The sequence below is a fragment of the Centruroides sculpturatus genome, unplaced genomic scaffold, assembly GCF_000671375.1.
Source record: "Centruroides sculpturatus isolate CEXI.00-Female unplaced genomic scaffold, Cexi_2.0 scaffold968, whole genome shotgun sequence".
Lineage (NCBI taxonomy): Eukaryota > Metazoa > Arthropoda > Arachnida > Scorpiones > Buthidae > Centruroides > Centruroides sculpturatus.
In genome coordinates, this window is record NW_019385084.1 from 306,745 (window position 1) to 326,836 (window position 20,092).

The 20,092-nt window shown below is 30.8% G+C and overlaps 1 protein-coding gene and 1 long non-coding RNA gene across 3 annotated transcripts; one reads left to right on the forward strand and one right to left on the reverse strand.

Annotated features, from left to right (window-relative positions):
- Positions 1 to 3,486: 3,486 nt before the first annotated feature.
- LOC111634432 lies at positions 3,487 to 5,103 on the forward strand. Its single transcript, XR_002758217.1, has 3 exons — positions 3,487 to 4,054; positions 4,828 to 4,939; positions 5,018 to 5,103. It is a non-coding gene; the product is annotated as an uncharacterized LOC111634432 (long non-coding RNA).
- A 945-nt stretch (positions 5,104 to 6,048) lies between these two features.
- LOC111634429 (GDNF-inducible zinc finger protein 1-like) lies at positions 6,049 to 19,894 on the reverse strand. 2 transcript variants are annotated; one of them, XM_023379197.1, is made up of 6 exons: positions 19,762 to 19,894; positions 18,749 to 19,373; positions 17,303 to 17,440; positions 16,871 to 16,999; positions 11,962 to 12,315; positions 6,049 to 6,456 (listed from the first exon to the last, which is right to left on the reverse strand). In XM_023379197.1, exons 2-6 carry the CDS (start codon positions 19,323 to 19,325, stop codon positions 6,383 to 6,385), a joined length of 1,272 nt encoding a protein of 423 aa, XP_023234965.1. In that variant the 5' UTR covers positions 19,326 to 19,373; positions 19,762 to 19,894; the 3' UTR covers positions 6,049 to 6,382. The 2 variants fall into 2 exon arrangements, with proteins under 2 accessions (XP_023234965.1, XP_023234964.1); XM_023379196.1 differs by lacking the exon at positions 6,049 to 6,456 and having other exon boundaries at positions 10,616 to 12,315.
- Positions 19,895 to 20,092: the final 198 nt, after the last annotated feature.

Below are 20,092 nucleotides of genomic sequence, written 5' to 3' on the forward strand. Positions count from 1 at the left end.
AGTCCTACCCCTTTCGAGATACATGACCTACATTAAATTTTGGTGGTGTAGGGTCGAGAGGATGAAGTGATAGATGGTGATTACTTATCATATCTCTTATTGGATCGGACTTGATAAAGATTTTACTTGTTAGCATTTACAGATTTTTAAAATAAAACTCATCTCTATTCTGAAAATTAAGTTTTTTGCATTTTTATAATTAAAAACATTTTAAGTTTTCGTAAAAAAATCTCATAACACATGGCCCTACACAATTTTATTTCTTTATTATAATTAATAACATAAAAGTTATTTTTTAAATAAAATCTCATAACTGCCGGGAAAGTTACGCAGTTCGTTGATAGATTTTTTTAAGTAACAATATATCCAAACAAAAATATCTGAATTTAATATTAAAAAACAATGGGATCGGTATAAGTAATAAATACTAAAAATAAAGAATATTTCTAGTTCTAAAAACAAGTAAAAAATACTCTGACTTCTTCGACTTCAAGGACATGTTTAACATGTATTATTATACATGTTAAACAGACAAACTAATGATGAAAACTTAAACTTTCGTTATTACCAGCTTTTTTATTCCGCTTTTTTTACAATTGATATATTCCAAATGCATTTCGCTTAACAAGTAAGCCTCATCAGTGGATACATTCACTGATTTTGTCTGTTTAACTTTTGTTTACAAACTAATGGTAACTTTTGTTACGAGGTAACATTAGTTTGTCTGTTTAACTTGTATTGTTCCTCGAAGTCGGAAGAAGTCAGAGTATTTTTACTTGTTTTTAGAACTCGGAATATTCTTTACTTTTAGTATTTAAAAATATCTGAGATTAAGAAATTTCGCCAAGTAAAATTTATGACAGTTTAGATGACAATCAACTGTTTTTTTTTCTTAGGAGTTTTCCTTGGTAAAAATAAGCTTGACGCTTCGAAACGAATTGTAGTAAACAATTATTATTAATGCCTACATTTTGTTATGATAATCTGTTTTCTTTGGATATCAATTGTTTTTCGGTTAATAGAAGCTTGAAAATATATTTTTTTCTGAATACAGTATTGTGTTATTACATCAACACGCAAGACAATGACGTACAAAACGTTATAAGAAAAATTATTATGAAAGTTTCAATTGACATAAATTTGAGCTTACGTTATCCTGGATAACATTTTGAATGAAAAGCTTCGATGAAAGAATTTTATCTTTAGAAATATAAAATTAAGCGATAAAAGTAAAATAGCTTTATGAAGAATCCCCATGAACTTTGACCTATTGACCCGGAAGTTGGGCGAACAGCTCAATGATAACGAGAGAGGCTTAAGTCTAAAATATGAGTCTTCTAGACCCAGTAGGTTTTCCTCTATGAGCGTCTGCACTGCCGAATGAAGAAGAAAATACAGCTTTTTTTGGTGATTTTTGCGCTTTTCGATTGCTTCTATTTCGACAACCCCTTTGTAGAAATATCTGAAATTTGGTACATTACATAAGAAAACGATTATCTTTTGAATAAGATATTCGGAATTACTTTAAGTATTTGGGGAAGGCAGAAATCAATTCCGAAAAATCAGAAACTCTAATTTCTTTATATATATACTTGGAGGAGAGTCACTGCCATGACATTCGACAATTATTATTCTTACTGGAATATTTTCTTATAAGTTTTCTATATTCGAACTGTTTAATTAAATAACCTAGTTCAGGGGTGGTGAATCTATGGCACGCGTGCCCAAAGTGGCACGTAAGGAGAAATCATCTAGCACGTAATGTATCATACGATTTCTGTCTTTTCAATCATCTTTTCCGTTTATCACCTGATCATCCTTTTTTCAATCAGCTTTTTAACATTTATTCTAATTAAAACGTATTTGTTTAATTTCTTTAAATATCGTTATTCGAAGTCTGAAACTTTGGCACTCATAAACATCTTTAAAGCTAAGTATGCTTACAATATGGCACGTGAACACAAAAAGGTTCGCCATCCCTGACCTAGTTGAACAACAAACAAAATTAATTACTTAAAAAATGCTTCGTTAATATTACATGTGAAAATAAATGACCAAAATATTTATCGTATTACAAGACTTTTAACATATATATAAGAGTGAATAATATAACTGACGTAAAGTATTTTTCTATTGTTCCTTTATTCCGCACTAAGGCAAGTATCAATTATACAGTATATATTAAGTTTTAAATTTTTTTAAGTTTTGACTTCCAGCCTGTAGGCACTAAGCAGCCATGGTGGCCTCTTAATGGACCACAGATTCGATCAGATCCATAATAGCGGCGGACGAGTGGTAGAGAAAGCTGCACTAATTATGGAGATTGGTTCGAAATCGATTCCCATAGCCAATAGAATGATACTTTATCATGCGATCATCTGGGCATCGTCATCAGATAATTCTGCAATAAAGATGCCATTCTATTACTAACAGGATCTTTTTCACCACATCCATTGTGAGTTCGGTCAGATACACAACGGGGATGGCCGAATTGTGAGTCACTGGAACCGACATATCCGGACTACCCCATAAACAATTCCTGAGGAGTTTATCACACGGATTGGATCTTAGATTTCCCAGAGTGGTAGGCTGACGTTTAACCGCCTCGATTATTCTGCCGTTCCTCTGGGACAATTGAAAAACTATAGCAACAACTGTAATTCTTACGTTGTTACCAAGTGTTACAAATTAATCCATCAACAAATTTATAATCTTCCACTTTTAGCCTTTTTTTTCTTACTAATGTCGCAATTTTTTTTTTCAAATTTAACGTAGTCTAAATTTTTCTGAATTTTCATGTATAGTTCACTTCGAAGTTTGTTAAAAATGTGGTATAGTGTATGATAGAATAAGCCGACATTCAGCAACATATACTGAAAACTCTAAATCTAATCCTAATCTAAATCAGTTTTCTCGATAACAAGAAATTAAAGAAAAATAAAAGAAAAACATTATTTTGGTTCTTCAGAATGATTACAGTTATGGCCCCATTGTATGCCAGGTAATGCCATCAGAAGCTCGCAGAAGCTTACAATTGTCAAAATTTCAGTGTTGTTCGGCAGTCTTCGAACTATACGGTACAAAGACATTGAGCACAGCTAAAAGAGCTGTGCTCAATGTCTTTGAGAAAAACAATGTCATTAAGCTGAGAGAAAAAAGTGCCGTGTTGCCGAATTTCCTACATCAGCCGTTTTGATCTGGCTTGAGGTAAAAGATGCGTTAGGCCATCATGTAAGGCGAGAGCTTTAGATGACCCAGATAGACCACGAACAGAAACGCTCGTCTGATCACAACACAAGCATGATAATGCTTTCAGTAGGGTCTATGTCTTTCATCCAAAAACAGGCAAAAGGCACACTATTAAACCCTGTATTTGTTAGTTACGGCAACTCAACACTTGGGCGATTTGCCTAGGGAGGATGCTTTCCGGGAGGATTTTTTTAAGGGAAACTGCCACTATTTAGGCGTTACAGACGTGGAAAAAACCCAGAAAACTCCACGTGACCACCCGTCCGAGTGAGGCGCGAACCCACAACCGAACTTCCAGTGTTCAGGGAACGAAAACCGCTTGGCCACTGGTGAGCCGCAAAACCCCGTGACTTCCAGTATTTTTGACAGACGACTAGCAGAAGCAAATTTGCATATTCGGCAGCCTATACGCACCCCAACATCATCGGCTTAGTTTGCAGTGTCGATGTGACAGAGAAGTGTGGACATCTACAAACTGGCAACCTATCTTGTTAAACGATGAATCCCGATTTTATTTGGGAACAGACGACCACCTAATTAAAGGACCGGTGGTTGCTACAAACAGCCATTTTCCAGCAAGATAATGCACGGCCATACATTGCTAGGATTTCCAAAATATGATTTCGTCACACTTCCTTAACTTGCTCTCTCTTCAGATTTGTAATACTATCGGGCGCCACTTCGTCCTTCTACCAGTGTCAGGGACCTGAAGCGGTATTTGAAACATCCACGAGGAAATCTGTGGCCGAATACCATATTGTGTTTGTGTGTTTCTATTCCCGACTGTATCTCTTCACCTGACCAAGTAAGAGAAAGTTCGAAAAGTTACTAAAAGTTCTTTTAAATTGCACCTTGGCTTAATAGGAAATTTTCCTTTTCTATGATATATTAAAATCACTTATTACTACCGTTTTCACTAATAAAGTTTCATTCGATTGCAACGTCACATTCTTGACGCGTAGCTTTTTTGTCAACGAAAGTATATGTATTTTATATATACAATAATTTTTTACGGAAACGATAAGTTGATTACGTCGTAAATTACTTTTAACCCCAAAACAGTTTTAGGTCTACTGTAACTAAAGGTATAAATGCGATTCGACTGTATTCTGTTTAATGGGTTTCAAATTAAATCTATTATATTTTAAAATTTATAAATAGTGATAATTTCAGATAATTCACCGTGTTCTTTATTTAATGTAAAAAATAATGAAAATTTTGAATAAGAAATATAATGATATTTATATTTCACGACCAGACAGTTGAGACATTAAATTAAAGACATCTTTCAGCAACTCTGAGGAACTGAGTTTTAATCTGGATCAGAAACTTCAGGCCATTTTTATAGGCCTTCTATTCCGGATATATTACGGTCAAATCCATAATGGGTATCATTAAAACTACTCTTTTAAAGCCGTTACAACAAAAGAAGTAACTGACCATTGAAATTTAGTGAAGTATAAGCTTACTCAAATTACAAATTTTATTTATTAATATTGTATTAGACGCTATTTTCTTTTCAGTTGTGAAAATTATGGTATGATGAAATAAACATAATGATAATTGGATAATTTTCAGACAGAACATCATGAATTACATAATTCTGATCCTATTAGTCACATCCTTATGCCAAATTTTACCTGCAAATACATACGATGCCAGTAAGGTCAATTCATCTTCATGGCATCCGGTACAGGTTTTTTTACGTAGTACTTTACTGTACACGCAGAAAATTCAATTAAAATATAAATTATTGTATACGTTTTAGATTTCAAAAAGAGATAGCCCGATCGAATGGAAAAGTTGCAACGATGATGGACCAGTAAGAATGACTAGTCTTGTTTTATTTCCGAANTTTATTTATTCGCTATTAGATATAATTATAAAAGTATTTAAAATACGTTTCTCATATATTCGTTTGTATTTCCAGAGTTCCTACTTCTTACCACCTGTTTCATTTAAAATACCAGATATTCCCCTTGCTGACTTCTTAGCCAAAGGAAGCTACAAAGCAATCGTAAAAGGATCTCAATTCGGAAACGAACTATTTTGTTACACTGTATTTTTTGCATTAGGTTAATAGCAAATATGTATTTTTATCAAATGCTTAACCACGACGAATTTTGAATATATTGTATTTTAGTTTATTAAATTTATAATTGAATAAGTTGATTGCACGGTTTAAATTAAGCTTAGACCGAATACGAATCACTATTAATTAATGCGCTGTCAACGATAATTATTCACATGTTTTTTCTTTGACAAAACATTAGATTTCGATAAGTGAAAATAATCTTTAAAGACTAGCCAAATTTCCATTAAAGTCCGTTTAAGTCCAGAGAGAGAGAAGCCAACAGCATTAACATATGGTCTATGAGTGAGCCTAAATATAAATGTTCTTTAAAATTCAATTATGAATTATGGCAATGTCGAATCCATCAATAAATAAACAAAATTTGCTGTTGTATCGTGTTTAATTCGAATATATATAAAATTAAAACACTATTTAAAAACAAAAGCTTACAATTTAAAAAAATCAAAGAATTTTTTTAAATTGTAAGTTTTTTGATTTTAAATAGTGTTTTAATTTTTGCTGAATTATGTACTGTACAATGTAATATGCTATATGTATAAATTTTGGGGAATGCAACTGTAGTATGCTAATTTAATGTTTGTTGTATTTTTAGAGAAAAATCTTAATAGAATTTTGTAAATTATCTTTCAAAGTAAATAAATAAATAAAAGCATGATTAAAATTAACTTTTAAAAGGCTGCCAAATTTAACGTTTCAAAAGTAATTAATCCCTACAATTGAAAAAAATCGAAATGTCCAACTTTTATCATTCAGAACGTGGGCAATTTTTATTGATCACATGTCACTGAGAAGATACAATAATCATTCTCGCTGGTGGTCCCGAGTTCGAGTCCGATCCATTTTAAAAAGCTTCATGAATGTCAGTCCCAATCCTTCATTGTGCGGCTACACAGTTTATGTATTTGGTCGAATCGAAATTGCTCTGGTCAGCCGTTGACCACGAGGGGCCATGTTAGTGTTTTTAGCAACTCGGCCACTGACAAAACGTTCTTCTCTGGAGAATCGGAACCTAATGAGTGTCGAGAACACTCGAGTTTTTCAAAAGCAGTTTGGCCCAAAAATATCTATCCTTGTCACTCGATGCCCAGTCACCGTTGCGAACTTCGGCAAATCTATAATGATAATGGAAAAAGCCGTCTTAGTGATCACGAAAGAAAGAAGTTAAATTATTAATTTATTTATTTGCAATTAGTTACAAATAAATATATTAGTAAACATGTTTTAAATTTCTTTATATTTCCAGAAATCATACTCCATACCACTAATTAAATTCGATATGCCAGACGTTTTCGTTCCACGAATTTTTTAGGGTTACTACAAACTAGTTCTAAAAGGATCTCAATTCGGGCACGATCTTTTCCTTTTTATGTATACATGACAAGGAAAAGTATTGGGATAATGTTTTAAATGTTTTATCCTCTGGGTTTTGGCAAATTTCCATTTTTGAGACTCCTGAACCACCCAAAAAAGAAAAAAAAAATCTGAAAAAATTTTGTGATCCAGGATGGGTTAAAAGATTAAGAATCGAAATTTGGCACGGTAGCTCGTGTATAAGGGGCATTGATGCTGTTAAATTTTGATGGTTGATGGGCCAGAGGTAGGGAGATAATCACGTGTCACATCTCGAAAGGGGTCGTATTTAGTTAATGAAGCTTTTACTCCTTAATACCATTTACAAGTTTTATAAAACACATTCTTACTCTCAATATTAAGCTGTTTGCCATTTTTTAATTTAATACTTAATAATATAAAAAGATTTTATAATAAAATCTCACAACAGATTGCGCCACACAATTTTTTTTTACAGTATTACCATTAATAACATAAAATTTATTTTTAAAATAAAATTTAGCAACAGTTGGGAAACTTACGCAACTTATTGCTGGATATTTTTAAAACCATAATAACCTGCTTATTGTTTGAATTTTTACATTATAATTGTTTGTTTTGAAATAATATTTTATGTTTGGTTGAATTGAATGTATATGTTATTATACAGTGCGATCGTAAAGTCCCTCCGCAGCAGGCGGGAAAACGGGAGGCACTTCCAGGAAAGAAATAATGATACCATAGGCAGACCGCGCGTAGAGAGTTAAGCAACTCGTTGAATTTTTTTTATTCTGTTAATAAATTATGGTTCATTTGTATATAATTTACAAACTATTTTAACGACTACGAATATCAAGATTTCGGTTGATTAAATCCCGGTTAATGCGCTATTATACGATGTATAATAAAGTACTTGTAAAGAAATAAGTATAATGTTAATGCACTGTACTATAACCGCGCTACTTATCTTCAATTAATCAATCAATCTCAAGAATAATATTCATCCAATAATTACTTAGATATCAAATTTAATATAAGGGAAATTTGTATGCACAATATAAACAACAGGCTAAGGCAACTGCACATAGAACTTGCAGTAAAATGGCTAATAACCACCTCTGAAACTTTACACACATTACTCAAAAATGGATGATGAACCTCTTCAGAAATTAGAAGAAATGAAATTTAGATGAGCCCAATGGTTTGGCTTGCTTGAAGGTTTGCAGGAATGACTTGAAAAAGTGTAAGGCTTTTTATAGCAGATAAGGTGGTGGTCAGGTTTTTTGTAGCTTTTTGATATTGTGATAGAACTCGAACAGTCTTCATTAATGGCCAAGTCAGAAGACTATCAAATAGGTTTTTCTTTCTGCTGGAAAATGATTTTGAGAGTAAGGTTGGGTTTTTCCAGCTAGATAATGCATTCATTTGTAATTTCTACTCAACTGAAATACAGCTTATAGAAAAAATCTTAAAATTATAAAATGACCTGCAAAGTCTTGAATCCAATTTAGAATGTGCAAAAATGTTTACATAGGCAGATACAGAAAATTTTATGAAAGTTAGAATTGCAGCAGCAAACTATAAACTTTCTGGCTTAAGTTTTCCATTGCAGATAGGCTTCATCAAGGAAAATGGTCACCACTTCAAATTTTTAAAAATACTATTTTTGTATTCTTTTAACTATGTTTCCATCCAGACAAAATATTTCTAATATTTATTGAAATGAACTCAAAATTAGAAAAAAGCATATATGCACTCCTCAAAAGTGAAATTGCAACACCACAAAGGAATGTGCTTAGCAGAACTGGTGAGAGATATGCAAATGACTAAAAGAACAAAGATATGCAACAGACATCTGCTTATTCAATAACAAATATGGCCACCACAGTCAGCTATATGGCCAGGCATACTATCAATGAGGCAATTAATGGTTACCTGTAGTATCTCTTGCCAAGCTGAGTCCACTGCCACACATCTATGATGTGTGAAGTGATCCCTGGTACATCTCGTGTTGGATGAAATCCCATGGGTGTTCGATGAAAGAGAATTCCAGTTGGACTGCCAGCTGGGGAAGGATGCAAATTCCATTCGAGCCAATGAGAGTTCGCCTTGTGATGTGCAGTTGGACATTGTCTTGCTGAAATGGGCATTGTTGGATACAGCTTGCCAGTGGCTGCTGAACCACAAGCCCCACAATTCATATGACATACTAGTCCACTGTCAGAGTATCAGAAATGTGCATTGGGGCTGTCTGCTGATTGAACATGATGCTTTCCCAAACTACAATGCCTGGTGTGGGACTGGTGCAATGCTCAGTAAAAAGAGTTGATATATAGCATTCCCTTGGATACCACCAAAAACATCATTTCTTCACAGACAGAAGCGGGATTCATCCATAAACTACTGATGTCAATCAGTGGTCCAGTTGCAATGACAATGTCATTATGTCAGGCTTGCAGCCCTGTGTCGAGCAGTTAATGGCACCCACATTGCTGGTTGCAGTGTGTGCAGCCTGACTTCACCCAACCCATTGCAAGTGGTTTGGATGGACAAAGACACACCGTTGATGGTGACAGGCCACTTTGGATGTCATGTGCCATGGGGAATGGGTCCTGACAGACCGTTTGGTGAATCTGCCTGCCCTGCCCATGAATTGTTGTATGCTGGTGAAATCCACTCCCTCTTCAGTGTGTTCGCAGATGTTCCTGCGTCCGTCATTTCACACATCACTGAATGATATGTCATGCCTAATATGTGTGGCAACTATGTGCATCAAGGTCATGCAGCTCCAGGATACAGTCGTGTTTCCCAGCCATTAACTGATTGTTTTCAGCTTGTTGTCTGAGGCATTTTCTACACTTCTTCAAAAGTTTGGCTGCTGCAAACCATTGCTGATAGCATTTAAGCATGAGCAGGGTGCTGGTCTTTATAGCCATAAAATGGGTACCACATGACCCGATGTGTACACAAGCTTAATCATTTGCACATATCTGTCATCTCTATTGATCCTGCAATTTGCGTGTAGCCATGTGCAAATTGCAGGACCAATCTGTGATCAACACTCCTCAAAAGTTAAATCGCATATATACATTCTCTGCTGAAAAAAGAAAGCCCATGTGCTCCAAATGAATATTTGTTTTTCTTCACTAAAAAAACAGTCTTTTTGATGTGATTTAGGAAGGTTTAATTGCTTGTATTGAGACTTTGAGAAAATAGCTCAAATCTTCAACACAAGCAATTAAACTGTCCTAAATGATATCAAAGTGTTTTCTCAGTGCTTTCTGATTTTGGCTGCTTATTCATAATTAATGAAGAAGTGTCAACATTTTCAGTACCACACACATTTTTATTTATAAATGTATCACTGCATTAAGAGAAAACAATTCTCCTGCTGTTTTAAAACCAAAATGGATTTAAGCCAGGAACACAAATGCATAATGTAAGGCATATATCAAAAAAATACATGAATATTTTCTGAAGTTTCTGCCATAATCAAGTAGAGTACATTTCTTTTTACACAATAAAAAATTTTCTATTAATTTTAACCAGTAGGAGAAATCTCTCATTGTAATCAGCAGTGCTAGATCAATGGATACTTGTGCCTTAGATGCAACTGACTTTTCCACCCCTTTCCAGAAGTCACCAACAGAAAGCACTCTAGATTAATATGCCTCAATGTCCTTAATTTATTATATTATTATTTCATCCACTAGTACATATCTATTAGCAGGACTTATTAGACTGGCTTGAAAGATGATTGGATAATTAACAAAAGAAGTGAACAATTTTCCATTCATGTCTCACAGGTTTTGCCTTAGGATATTTTGTAAATTTGATGGTAACTACANTTAATAGATATGTACTAGTGGATGAAATATTATTATAGAAAGCACTCTAATATTATAGAAGATACTCTTGTATGAAGTATCAATAAACAACTTCAAACTATATTTAAGGAACTTCTGTTTTTGGCTTATTATTTTCTCTTCTTTGAACATCTTTGGCTGCCCCCCACTCATCTTGCCACTTGAAGCAGTCGCCTCATCACTTCATCCATTGTACAGGCCCTGATTAATAGGCTCTATATTATTAAAAATGACTCTTTACACCAAAATATATAGAAAGCATAAGATGTTTAATGATGATTGGATAATTAACAAAAGAAGTGAACAATTTTCCATTCATGTCTCACAGGTTTTGCCTTAGGATATTTTGTAAATTTGATGGTAACTACAATTTTCCAGATTTGCAAGTTTTACTGTACTATACCACTGTCTTACTGAAAATAGAAAGTAGTACTGTAATTCTATGCAGAAAAACTTAAACCAGAAATGGCAATATTGGGATGATGTATCAAAAGAAACTCTGTAGAAATAAGTTATACCAATGGTGCAGGTGCACTTGGTAGGTAACATTATCAGACTGAATGGGAAGTCAATTGACTAAGAGAATTAACTGACAAACTTTAATTGTTACAAAATTCCATAAACTTTGTGGACACATTTTTTTGTTAAATTCTTACAATTCTTTAATAAACTTCATACTAATATGTTTAAAACTGGTTTATTTATTGTAAAATTATATTCATAGTGCATTTATAATAATTCAATAAATCTTAACATTTGGTGTTCATAAATTTTCTGAAAATACTCCATTCCATTAACTTTTTGACAAACTCTAACTTTTTAAATACAATCTGAATTCTGTTTTATTGGAGTGAGCACAAGTAAAAATTGTTTGCCACTTCCCTAATACTTTCGAGCAACCAAGATCATCACCAGGAGAACATGTGTGATAAACTTCTTACCAAAATCACTGATTGCTGTTCATGCATACATCATTAGGTTAAATGATTCAAGTAAAACAAAAATATTGGCCTGATAACAAAAGTCAAAAACTTCAAACAATTTAGATAAGAATTCTATTGTTGGTGTTCTGATGATGAGCTCCAATTGGCAAAAAGTGATGCAGTGATTGATTTAAATGTGTATACTCAATAAAGTGGAATTTGGATTATTACGTTTTATGAGCATTATCATCATGAAGTATCATATGCTGTTTTAAATTATATTTTCTTGAAAATCCTTTTTTGCAAACTTCACAAATAAAAGGTTTTTCATTATTGTATGTTTTCAGATGAGAATATAAATTGTAAGGCTGAGTGAATTGACGTTTGCATATATGACATGAAAAAGGCTTCTCTCCCGTATGTAACAAAATATGCTTTTTTAATCCTTCTTTTCGTGAAAAATTTTCTTTACATATTTCACACTGAAAAGGTTTCTCACCAGTATGAGTTCTAGTATGTTTTCTTAAAGTCTCCATACGATTGAAAGTCTGTTTGCAAGTATCACAAGTGAAAGGTTTATCCCCAGAATGAATAAGTAAATGTTGTTTTAAATTACTCTTCTGGGCAAATCTTTGATCACAAACATCACATTTGAAAGGTTTTTCTCCGGTGTGTGTCATCATATGTGTTTTTAAATAAGATCTTTGGTTAAAACCTTGTTTACAAACTTCACAAGTATGTAATTTTTCTCCAGAATGAATTCGTTCATGTCTTCTAAGAGTAGAACTGTTTTTAAACTGCTTTTCACATTTACAACACTTGTAAATTTTCTTATTCTTTCCATCTTCTTCTTCTGTAACAAAGAGAAGTTGAAAAAACATTTTAATATATATTAAAAATTAATACTTTGTTAAAAAATTGAATTATTAATTTAAAAGATACTATGTATTTGCTTTCTTTATAAATTACTATATTCCATAATAAGATATTTGAAAAAGTCTTATGAAATTTTCAACAATTATTCTTTAATCAAATTTAAGCAAATAAATCTGGATGCAAGTTTTTGATTTGAATAATAATTATTTAAAAACACAAGCAAGTCAAAAATTTCCTGTAATTGTGGCATAGTGCTGTAATGGTAAAACATATTGCAATGTCAACACACAGTGTGAATAATCCAACAAGAGAAAAAAACGCACAATATATACATATATTCTTTATTCAGTTTGCATCTTGTTAACAGGATTCTTTTGGATTCCAACACTCTTCACTTTACAATATCTATATTCTTACAGTTAATATCCAGACAGGGTGTAAAGACTTGAACAATTGATTAAGTCTAAGCACCTNAAAAAAAAAAAAAAAAAAAAAAAAAAAAAAAAAAAAACTGTAGCTAAACACTTAAAAACTAATTACATACTATACAGGAAGAAAAGAAATAGACATAGGATAGCAGGATAGATCAGGATAGTAAAGATTGGAGTATCCAAATATAATATATCAATGGTCTTGAAATGATGATGATAATCTCTGAATTCTCTTCTCAAAAATTATATATGGATGGTTCCCGATCTCCACTAGATTCACTATGGCAACTTCCAAAAGTTCTTATATTGAAATATATTGGATTAACTTTTGATACCTGCTTACACTTATCTTTTGTATCTAGTCGCTGATGAAACGACCTAGAGCACTTCTCCACATGGCCTATCTCTGAAATGTTCCAGCCAAGAGGAGAGTCTTGTCCATCTCTTTAGTCGTTTTTCTTTGTTTCATATGTAGGTCACCATCACCCAAAAAGGAGAAAGGTTAGGAAAGAATATTCTAGAAGACGATAGACAAAAGAACAAAGAGGAAGAAAAGAAATAAAGAAAATACATTATATACAAATTATGGCATACTACCATAATATGGAATCACTCATCTAATTACCTTCAAAATAGGACCTTTCAGCACACACTCCCCATCAGTCCTGTCATTATTGGAAGCATCATTAAAAGGCTTTTTTTGGAATATTCAAGAGTTCAGCTGTCACATTCAATTTGATGTCCCCTATGGTTGCAAAATGAGTTCCCTTGTAACCCATTTTCAGCAAAGGAAATAGCCAAAAGTCACTCAGGTAGAAATCTCATGAGAATGGTGGTGGATAATGACAGGAAGTCTTTTGTCAGAAAAGAATTATTCACAAATGATAAGTGACTGTGTGTGTGTTTGTGTACAACAAGCAATGAAATGTTATCATTATGCAGAAAACATCTCTGGAGAGTGGTTTCTGTATCACAGTAACATGCCATAACATCCCCACTACTTGTTGTCTTCAAACCAAATTTCAAAACCTATGCAAAACTTGCATGTAGAAATGACCAATGTGCACAATAGCCAAACTCCTAAATATTCCAAGCCTTCCAATGGTGTTTCAAACAATGATGGAATCAATGGGGCAAGTGTGTATATGTATGTTGAAGGGTTCTACTTTGAAGGTGATTGGATAAAAGTTTATAATGTTATAAACTTTTATCCAAATTCCAAGAAATTTTTGACTGTCCATATATTATCATAATTTCTTGCTTATTATAATCCTTTTTTGTTGGTGAAAAAACTCAATTATGTAATTTTTATAAGTTTGCATGGTTATTTATTTGCTTTTTTAATGCTTCAGCAATGAAATCATGTAAATTGTAAAAATATTTAATAATTACAAAAATAATTATTCTAAAATTTAGCAAAATACAATAAAATGAAATAATATTTCATTTTAAAGCAGCAAAATTCAAAATTGTTATATTATTCAATTTTAAAATCCTTGTTGATATTTACATCTGCTGAATATTTGTCAAAAGAAAAACCAAATCAAAAAAATACTTCAGGATACTTTGAACTACTTTTACAGCATAATAGTTATTCAATATAGTCAGAGTCTGCTGGAAGCAGGTAAAGCAGGTTCCAGTTTATAACACCAAGCTTCAGGGAGCATCAATGGTTTTCCAGAACTGAAGTATATTTCCTTCCACATTTATGTTATTTTTCAATCGTTTTACCTTATGACTTCTTAATTTTAATACAACCTTTACAAATAATTGGCTTTTATACTTTAAAACAAGGTCAGGCTAAAATTTTTAACTTGAACATGTTTTATAATTCAAGAAATTTTCGGCAGTTTGATTTATGCCATGATTCAGCATATTTTTATTTTGAATTGGCTGCAATAGTGATGGGCAATAATTGTATCATAATCAATCGATAACAACATTGAATGCAACAAGAAGCATTCAATATTCTATCAAATATTTGACAAATTATTTGCAATACTATCAAATATTTTGAAAACAGAAAATAGGCAAACAAAAATATAACAAAACATATTTTATTGCACTTTTAATACACTATTTACAAAATTCACATATGAACTAATTGTAAGGTCACTATATAGTGAGTTTAATTCATAGTAATTCATTTTACTAAATTTTTCTTTTTTGGTTGCAAGCAATTTTATTTTTTGAATTTTATTTGAAGCTTTGGAGAAAATTCTCTCATTAGTTACTGGCATTCCAACCATGCATAAATATTTCACCATAAATTTATATTGTTCCAAATTCATATTTCAAAAATTTTTGGATTTTCTTTTCTTTGGAAAAATTTGGATTTTCTTTTCTTTCTACTATTGGTACATGAAAATAATGGAGGAGAGGAGTTAATTCTTCCTTTATTACTAGAATTACCCCTCAGACAATAGACAATCCTAGTAGACAGTCAATGCAAGTAATCACTATATTATCATTCTATTAAATTATCTGATACTTCACAGTAGACTACACTAAAGTTATTCAATAGTATTGATATTACATCATCAACAACTATCGCCTAATTGCAAGTAAACATGTGTAAAAAATGGAAGAAATACAAATTGAAAAAATGCTTGTTGTGATTGTGTTAATTTCAAAAAGAAAGTATTATTGGAATTAGTAGGGATTATTGAAATTATTATAAGAAATTACCAGAAAATAAAAAGACAAATGCTACTTCTTCCAAGTGGAAAAGAGAGATACCTGCCTAGGAAGTATTATGCAAAGTATACAATGGTACTCAAGATGGCATGCAAAGAAATAATAAACAAATTGTGGGATTATTATAAAAATTTAAAGAAAAAAAAAACCTTGAAAAAAAGGTATAGACATTTTTCATTCACAATGAATATGACCATTATGGGTTCAGTTAGGCCCACAGTGGGATGACTGAGTTATGAGAGATGAAGCCTGACATATGTGGGACAGGTGTCCATGAAAATTTCCAGGGGTTTTTTTGACCATCCAGATTCAATCTCAGATCTCCAGAGGTAGACGGATGCTTTAATCACCTCAGGTATCCAGCTGTCTGAGTTTATATTTGAAGGAATGATGAAACAAGATTAAACAAGAAAGGATATTTAAAAATTGTCTAGGGTATTATAAAAGAAATTAATGTCACCTACTTTAAGAGATCATTTTCATCTAATTAGAAAACATAAGATAATTTTCAATATTCAACATAATATACAAAAACAGAAAAATTAATACACTGTTAAAACATTGCTTGGACTTGGAAATTTACTTAATAGGCAAAATCAAACAAATATCAAAAATTGATTTTGTCTCTGGGATAAAATATTTACAAAACTCATAATAGTGAAGACACTTGAATTTATATGTAAAAGAAAACTGACATTTTTTTGCTGCATAATTTATTTATATCATCCATTATATATCTTACTAACTATACTCATTTTCATAGTCAGTGCAGAACAAAACTTTTCAAAATTAAAGTTATTAAAAGTTAAAAGACTTTGATCGCATAGAAAATATTAAATAGATTATCTGCATTAGTCAAACAGCTTTTGCTGAAAGGGGAAAAACTATCTTTAATTTCTATCATGTAATTTCTAATTATTATTTGTAGAATAATATTGCCCGATTAATTTGGCTAATGTTTGGGGTTGATTATTAATACATTGAGTTCTTGAGATGTTCATATATCTAAAAAAATCATTGGAAATTTGCAACAATAAAGGTTCAGTTTTATTTTAACTTAAATATACAAAACATATTCTTAAACATGTTTATGTTTTCTATGCATTTATTACTATTTTTATCAATTCTATCATTTAAAAAATAGTATTATTATTATTTTCTTTGATATTTTCTGATTTATTAAATAGTTTATGTTTGTGTTTTCATAATTATTACCATTAATCCAAAATACAAATTTAATATGCTTAAAAATATATATGGATATTGCTTAGAGTATTATATATTCTTGAGTTGACTCTTAATATAATGTTTTTTTGTGATTATACATTAGATGATGTTCATAAATATATATTTATACAAGTAATGTTTAACTGATAGCTAGAAATCAAATATATATTACTTTACCTTGAGAATCATCCAAATCGTCATCATCATCATCTTCAGAATTATTTTGGTCTTTACCTGATTGTAAGTTACTTGAGATTGATAGAGATTCTGAACTGCCAGCATTTATTTCTTCTTTTGATACAGAAACTATGTATTTTAAATTAATTATTTTATTTTATTTTTACATTATAAAATATATTAATTTTTTTAATTACCATAATTTCATGAGGATAACCTATAACAACATATAACCCCATACCTGCTTTCAAATCAACTTTAAACATATATTACCTACTAGTTATCTAGATGAAATTACAGTAATAATTTATGTAATGATTATATTAGCAATATCAAAAACAAATAATTCTTTTGCCATTAAAATAAATCAGTGTTTGTTGAAAAATCTATAAAGCATGCCTTAAAAATCTTGGATAATAAAATTTTCCTTACCCTCTTCTTGTATTTCATGTATATCTAATTCAGATGTTTCTTCCAATTGGGAATTATCTTCACAGTTATCATTATGACATATATTGTTCAATTCCATCGATTCATCAAATTCCTTATTTCTCGTTAATGAAGAACTATCTAAATATTTTAATGTTTCATTAATTTTAATATCAATATAAAATTATATATTAAACTTCTACTGTCAATGTTAAAATTTTCCATTGCATTGTATTGATTATCAGAATAATTCGTTAAATTATACTGGATCAATACTGATCTTGTTTATTAAATGACAAATTTTACATTAATTAATGACCATTCTATTATTTAAACTCAACTATAAATTTATTCATTTTTTATAAACAAACCTGGTAGTTACATTCTGCAATGAATAAAATAAATCATTTGAATTAATTTTTATTTTTCTGATAATTACCTGACATTTAGCACCAATCAAGCAGCTGATTAAAGAAAAATATCTATTTTCAATGTAAAAAATATTATACAATCTTTTCCATTTCAATATAAGTTAGTGTTGATGCATTTATTTTTATACAATATTTCAATAAATAGTTTAAAAGTATTTATATAATGAAAGCTGAAAGTCTAAGATATTCTTCTATTAGCAGTACCATCAGTTTTGGTAGTTCTTTTTCAAAATTTGTTTTATCACTTCAATTTTTTGTAAGACAGTAAAACAAAAAAGAAAGAATGTTCCTTAAAAATTCTGTCATAATATCATAACAGAATGCATTATACGAGTGATTCTCAAACTGTAGTGCACAAGGCCCTTCTCAGAGGCACAAAGAAAAATTATTGTTATTATGACTACAGTATATTCATTTCATCATGCAAATTTTATTTCATTTAGCAATGAGTATCTCTGTATACTATTTTAGTTTTATTTTTTGTTTAAAATATAACTATATTTTAGTATATAATTATATACTATCAAAAAATTGTAAGATGATCTTAAGATGTATTTTATTCTAAAACAGCTAACTTGTAAGAAAGATAAAAGGTCAATATGTTTTTAGAAAAAAATGTAAAAGGTGCAAGAATTTTTTTTAATGAAACAATAAGGTATCTCTTTAAACAGTTTGAGAACCACTGCATTAATACAATGGAACCTCACTCTTTTCATGCATAACATCTCAAATTTGGTTACCAGAAAGACTAAATAATTTGGTATACAATCCATTATTATCTGAAGTGATATTTATAGGATAAAGAAACATTTCCAAAATAAATGGCCACTGCTGGAGTTTTGACTAAATTTGGTTTTTAAATATTGTATTAAAACTTAAATGAATTCATAAAACAAACTATTTATGAGAGTTCATTTTTTAAATCATAAAATTAAGTAATTATGAATAATACTATATATAATTACAAATCTATAAAATTTAAAAAAAAGTACTGTGGAAATCACATTCAAATACTAACCCAAAGAAACCCGTTGCCGATCATTTTCAGATTCTCTAAACGTATCAGTTAAATCTTTATCATTTTCCAAAGATTCAATTTCTCTAATTTTTGTCGGAGAATCACTATTACCGGAACAGACCGAAGACCTCTTCCTTTTAATCTTTTTCTTTTCGTCAGTCGAAGGTGACATCGACATATTCTCGTTAACAGGAAATAGAATTTCTCCCTCGTTGGTCCTTCTCGCAATATCTACCAAACCTTTAATATTTAGTATTTCTGCAGTCTTAAGGAGTTCTGTTAACTGTTGTTGTGTAACATTAATTTCGCCTTTATAAATGAAATCTATCATGGCTTTCAAATCTGTATATTTGACATCCTTCATTATAACAATGGGATGTTTACAAGGATTTTCAATAAATAAAGCTTGAAAGAAAGGGCTGCAAGCTGATAAAACTATTTTATGAGCCTTGAGGCTTAAACCTTCACAGGCTAATGTCACATCTACTAATACTTCATTGGATAACAGCTCATCGAAACCTGTCAATAAATTTATTTTGTGATTGTCCCATCTCAAGCAAAACTGCTCAGTACCCATTTGAAGATATGTTGACCAATTTATAATTTAATTTATTCTCAAAAAAGCCTGTAATAACAACAAAAATTGCAATAAGTTTTTATTTTTAAAGTAAATTGGTAATGATAAAAATTAAATATATCCTTAATGTATTCAAATTCAAATTTTATAATTAAGCATTTTAATTAATTACACATATCTATTTTTCTTTGTTAATTACAATAACTATTTTATAATTTTTAAATTAAATTAAATTTAAAAACACATGTTTCAAAAGTGAAACATTGTAAGTTTCAACTTCCGGTTACGCATGCGCATTATATTCATAATTTAAATGTAACGATTAAATTTTTAAAAAATATAAATCTTTACGTTTTCCTACATAAAGATATGCATAAAATTCATACAAAGCCATTTTTTTAAATTCTATTTACGTTAATTTTTATTTAGTACTTACCCAAATAATTAACTAACAACAAATTTGTTTAATAGTACTTTGAAATACAGCTACTATTAACGCTCGTTGCGCCACTTGCTTTCGATGTCGATTGCGCCACCTGCCAGTTACTCTTCTTCTTCTTCTATTTTTTTTTTCTTTTTTTCTTAATCGGCAAATTATAAAAATTTGTTTAATTGGAAGCTACTGTTTCGAAATTTCCTGTTTTTAATGTAATTAAAGTATAATAATTTGTAAGAAATTTAAGAGCATAAAATAAACAAAAAACTTCACACGACGTCGTAAGACGCGATGTTTCAATATTAGACGTTTTTATTCTATCTTCATCGCT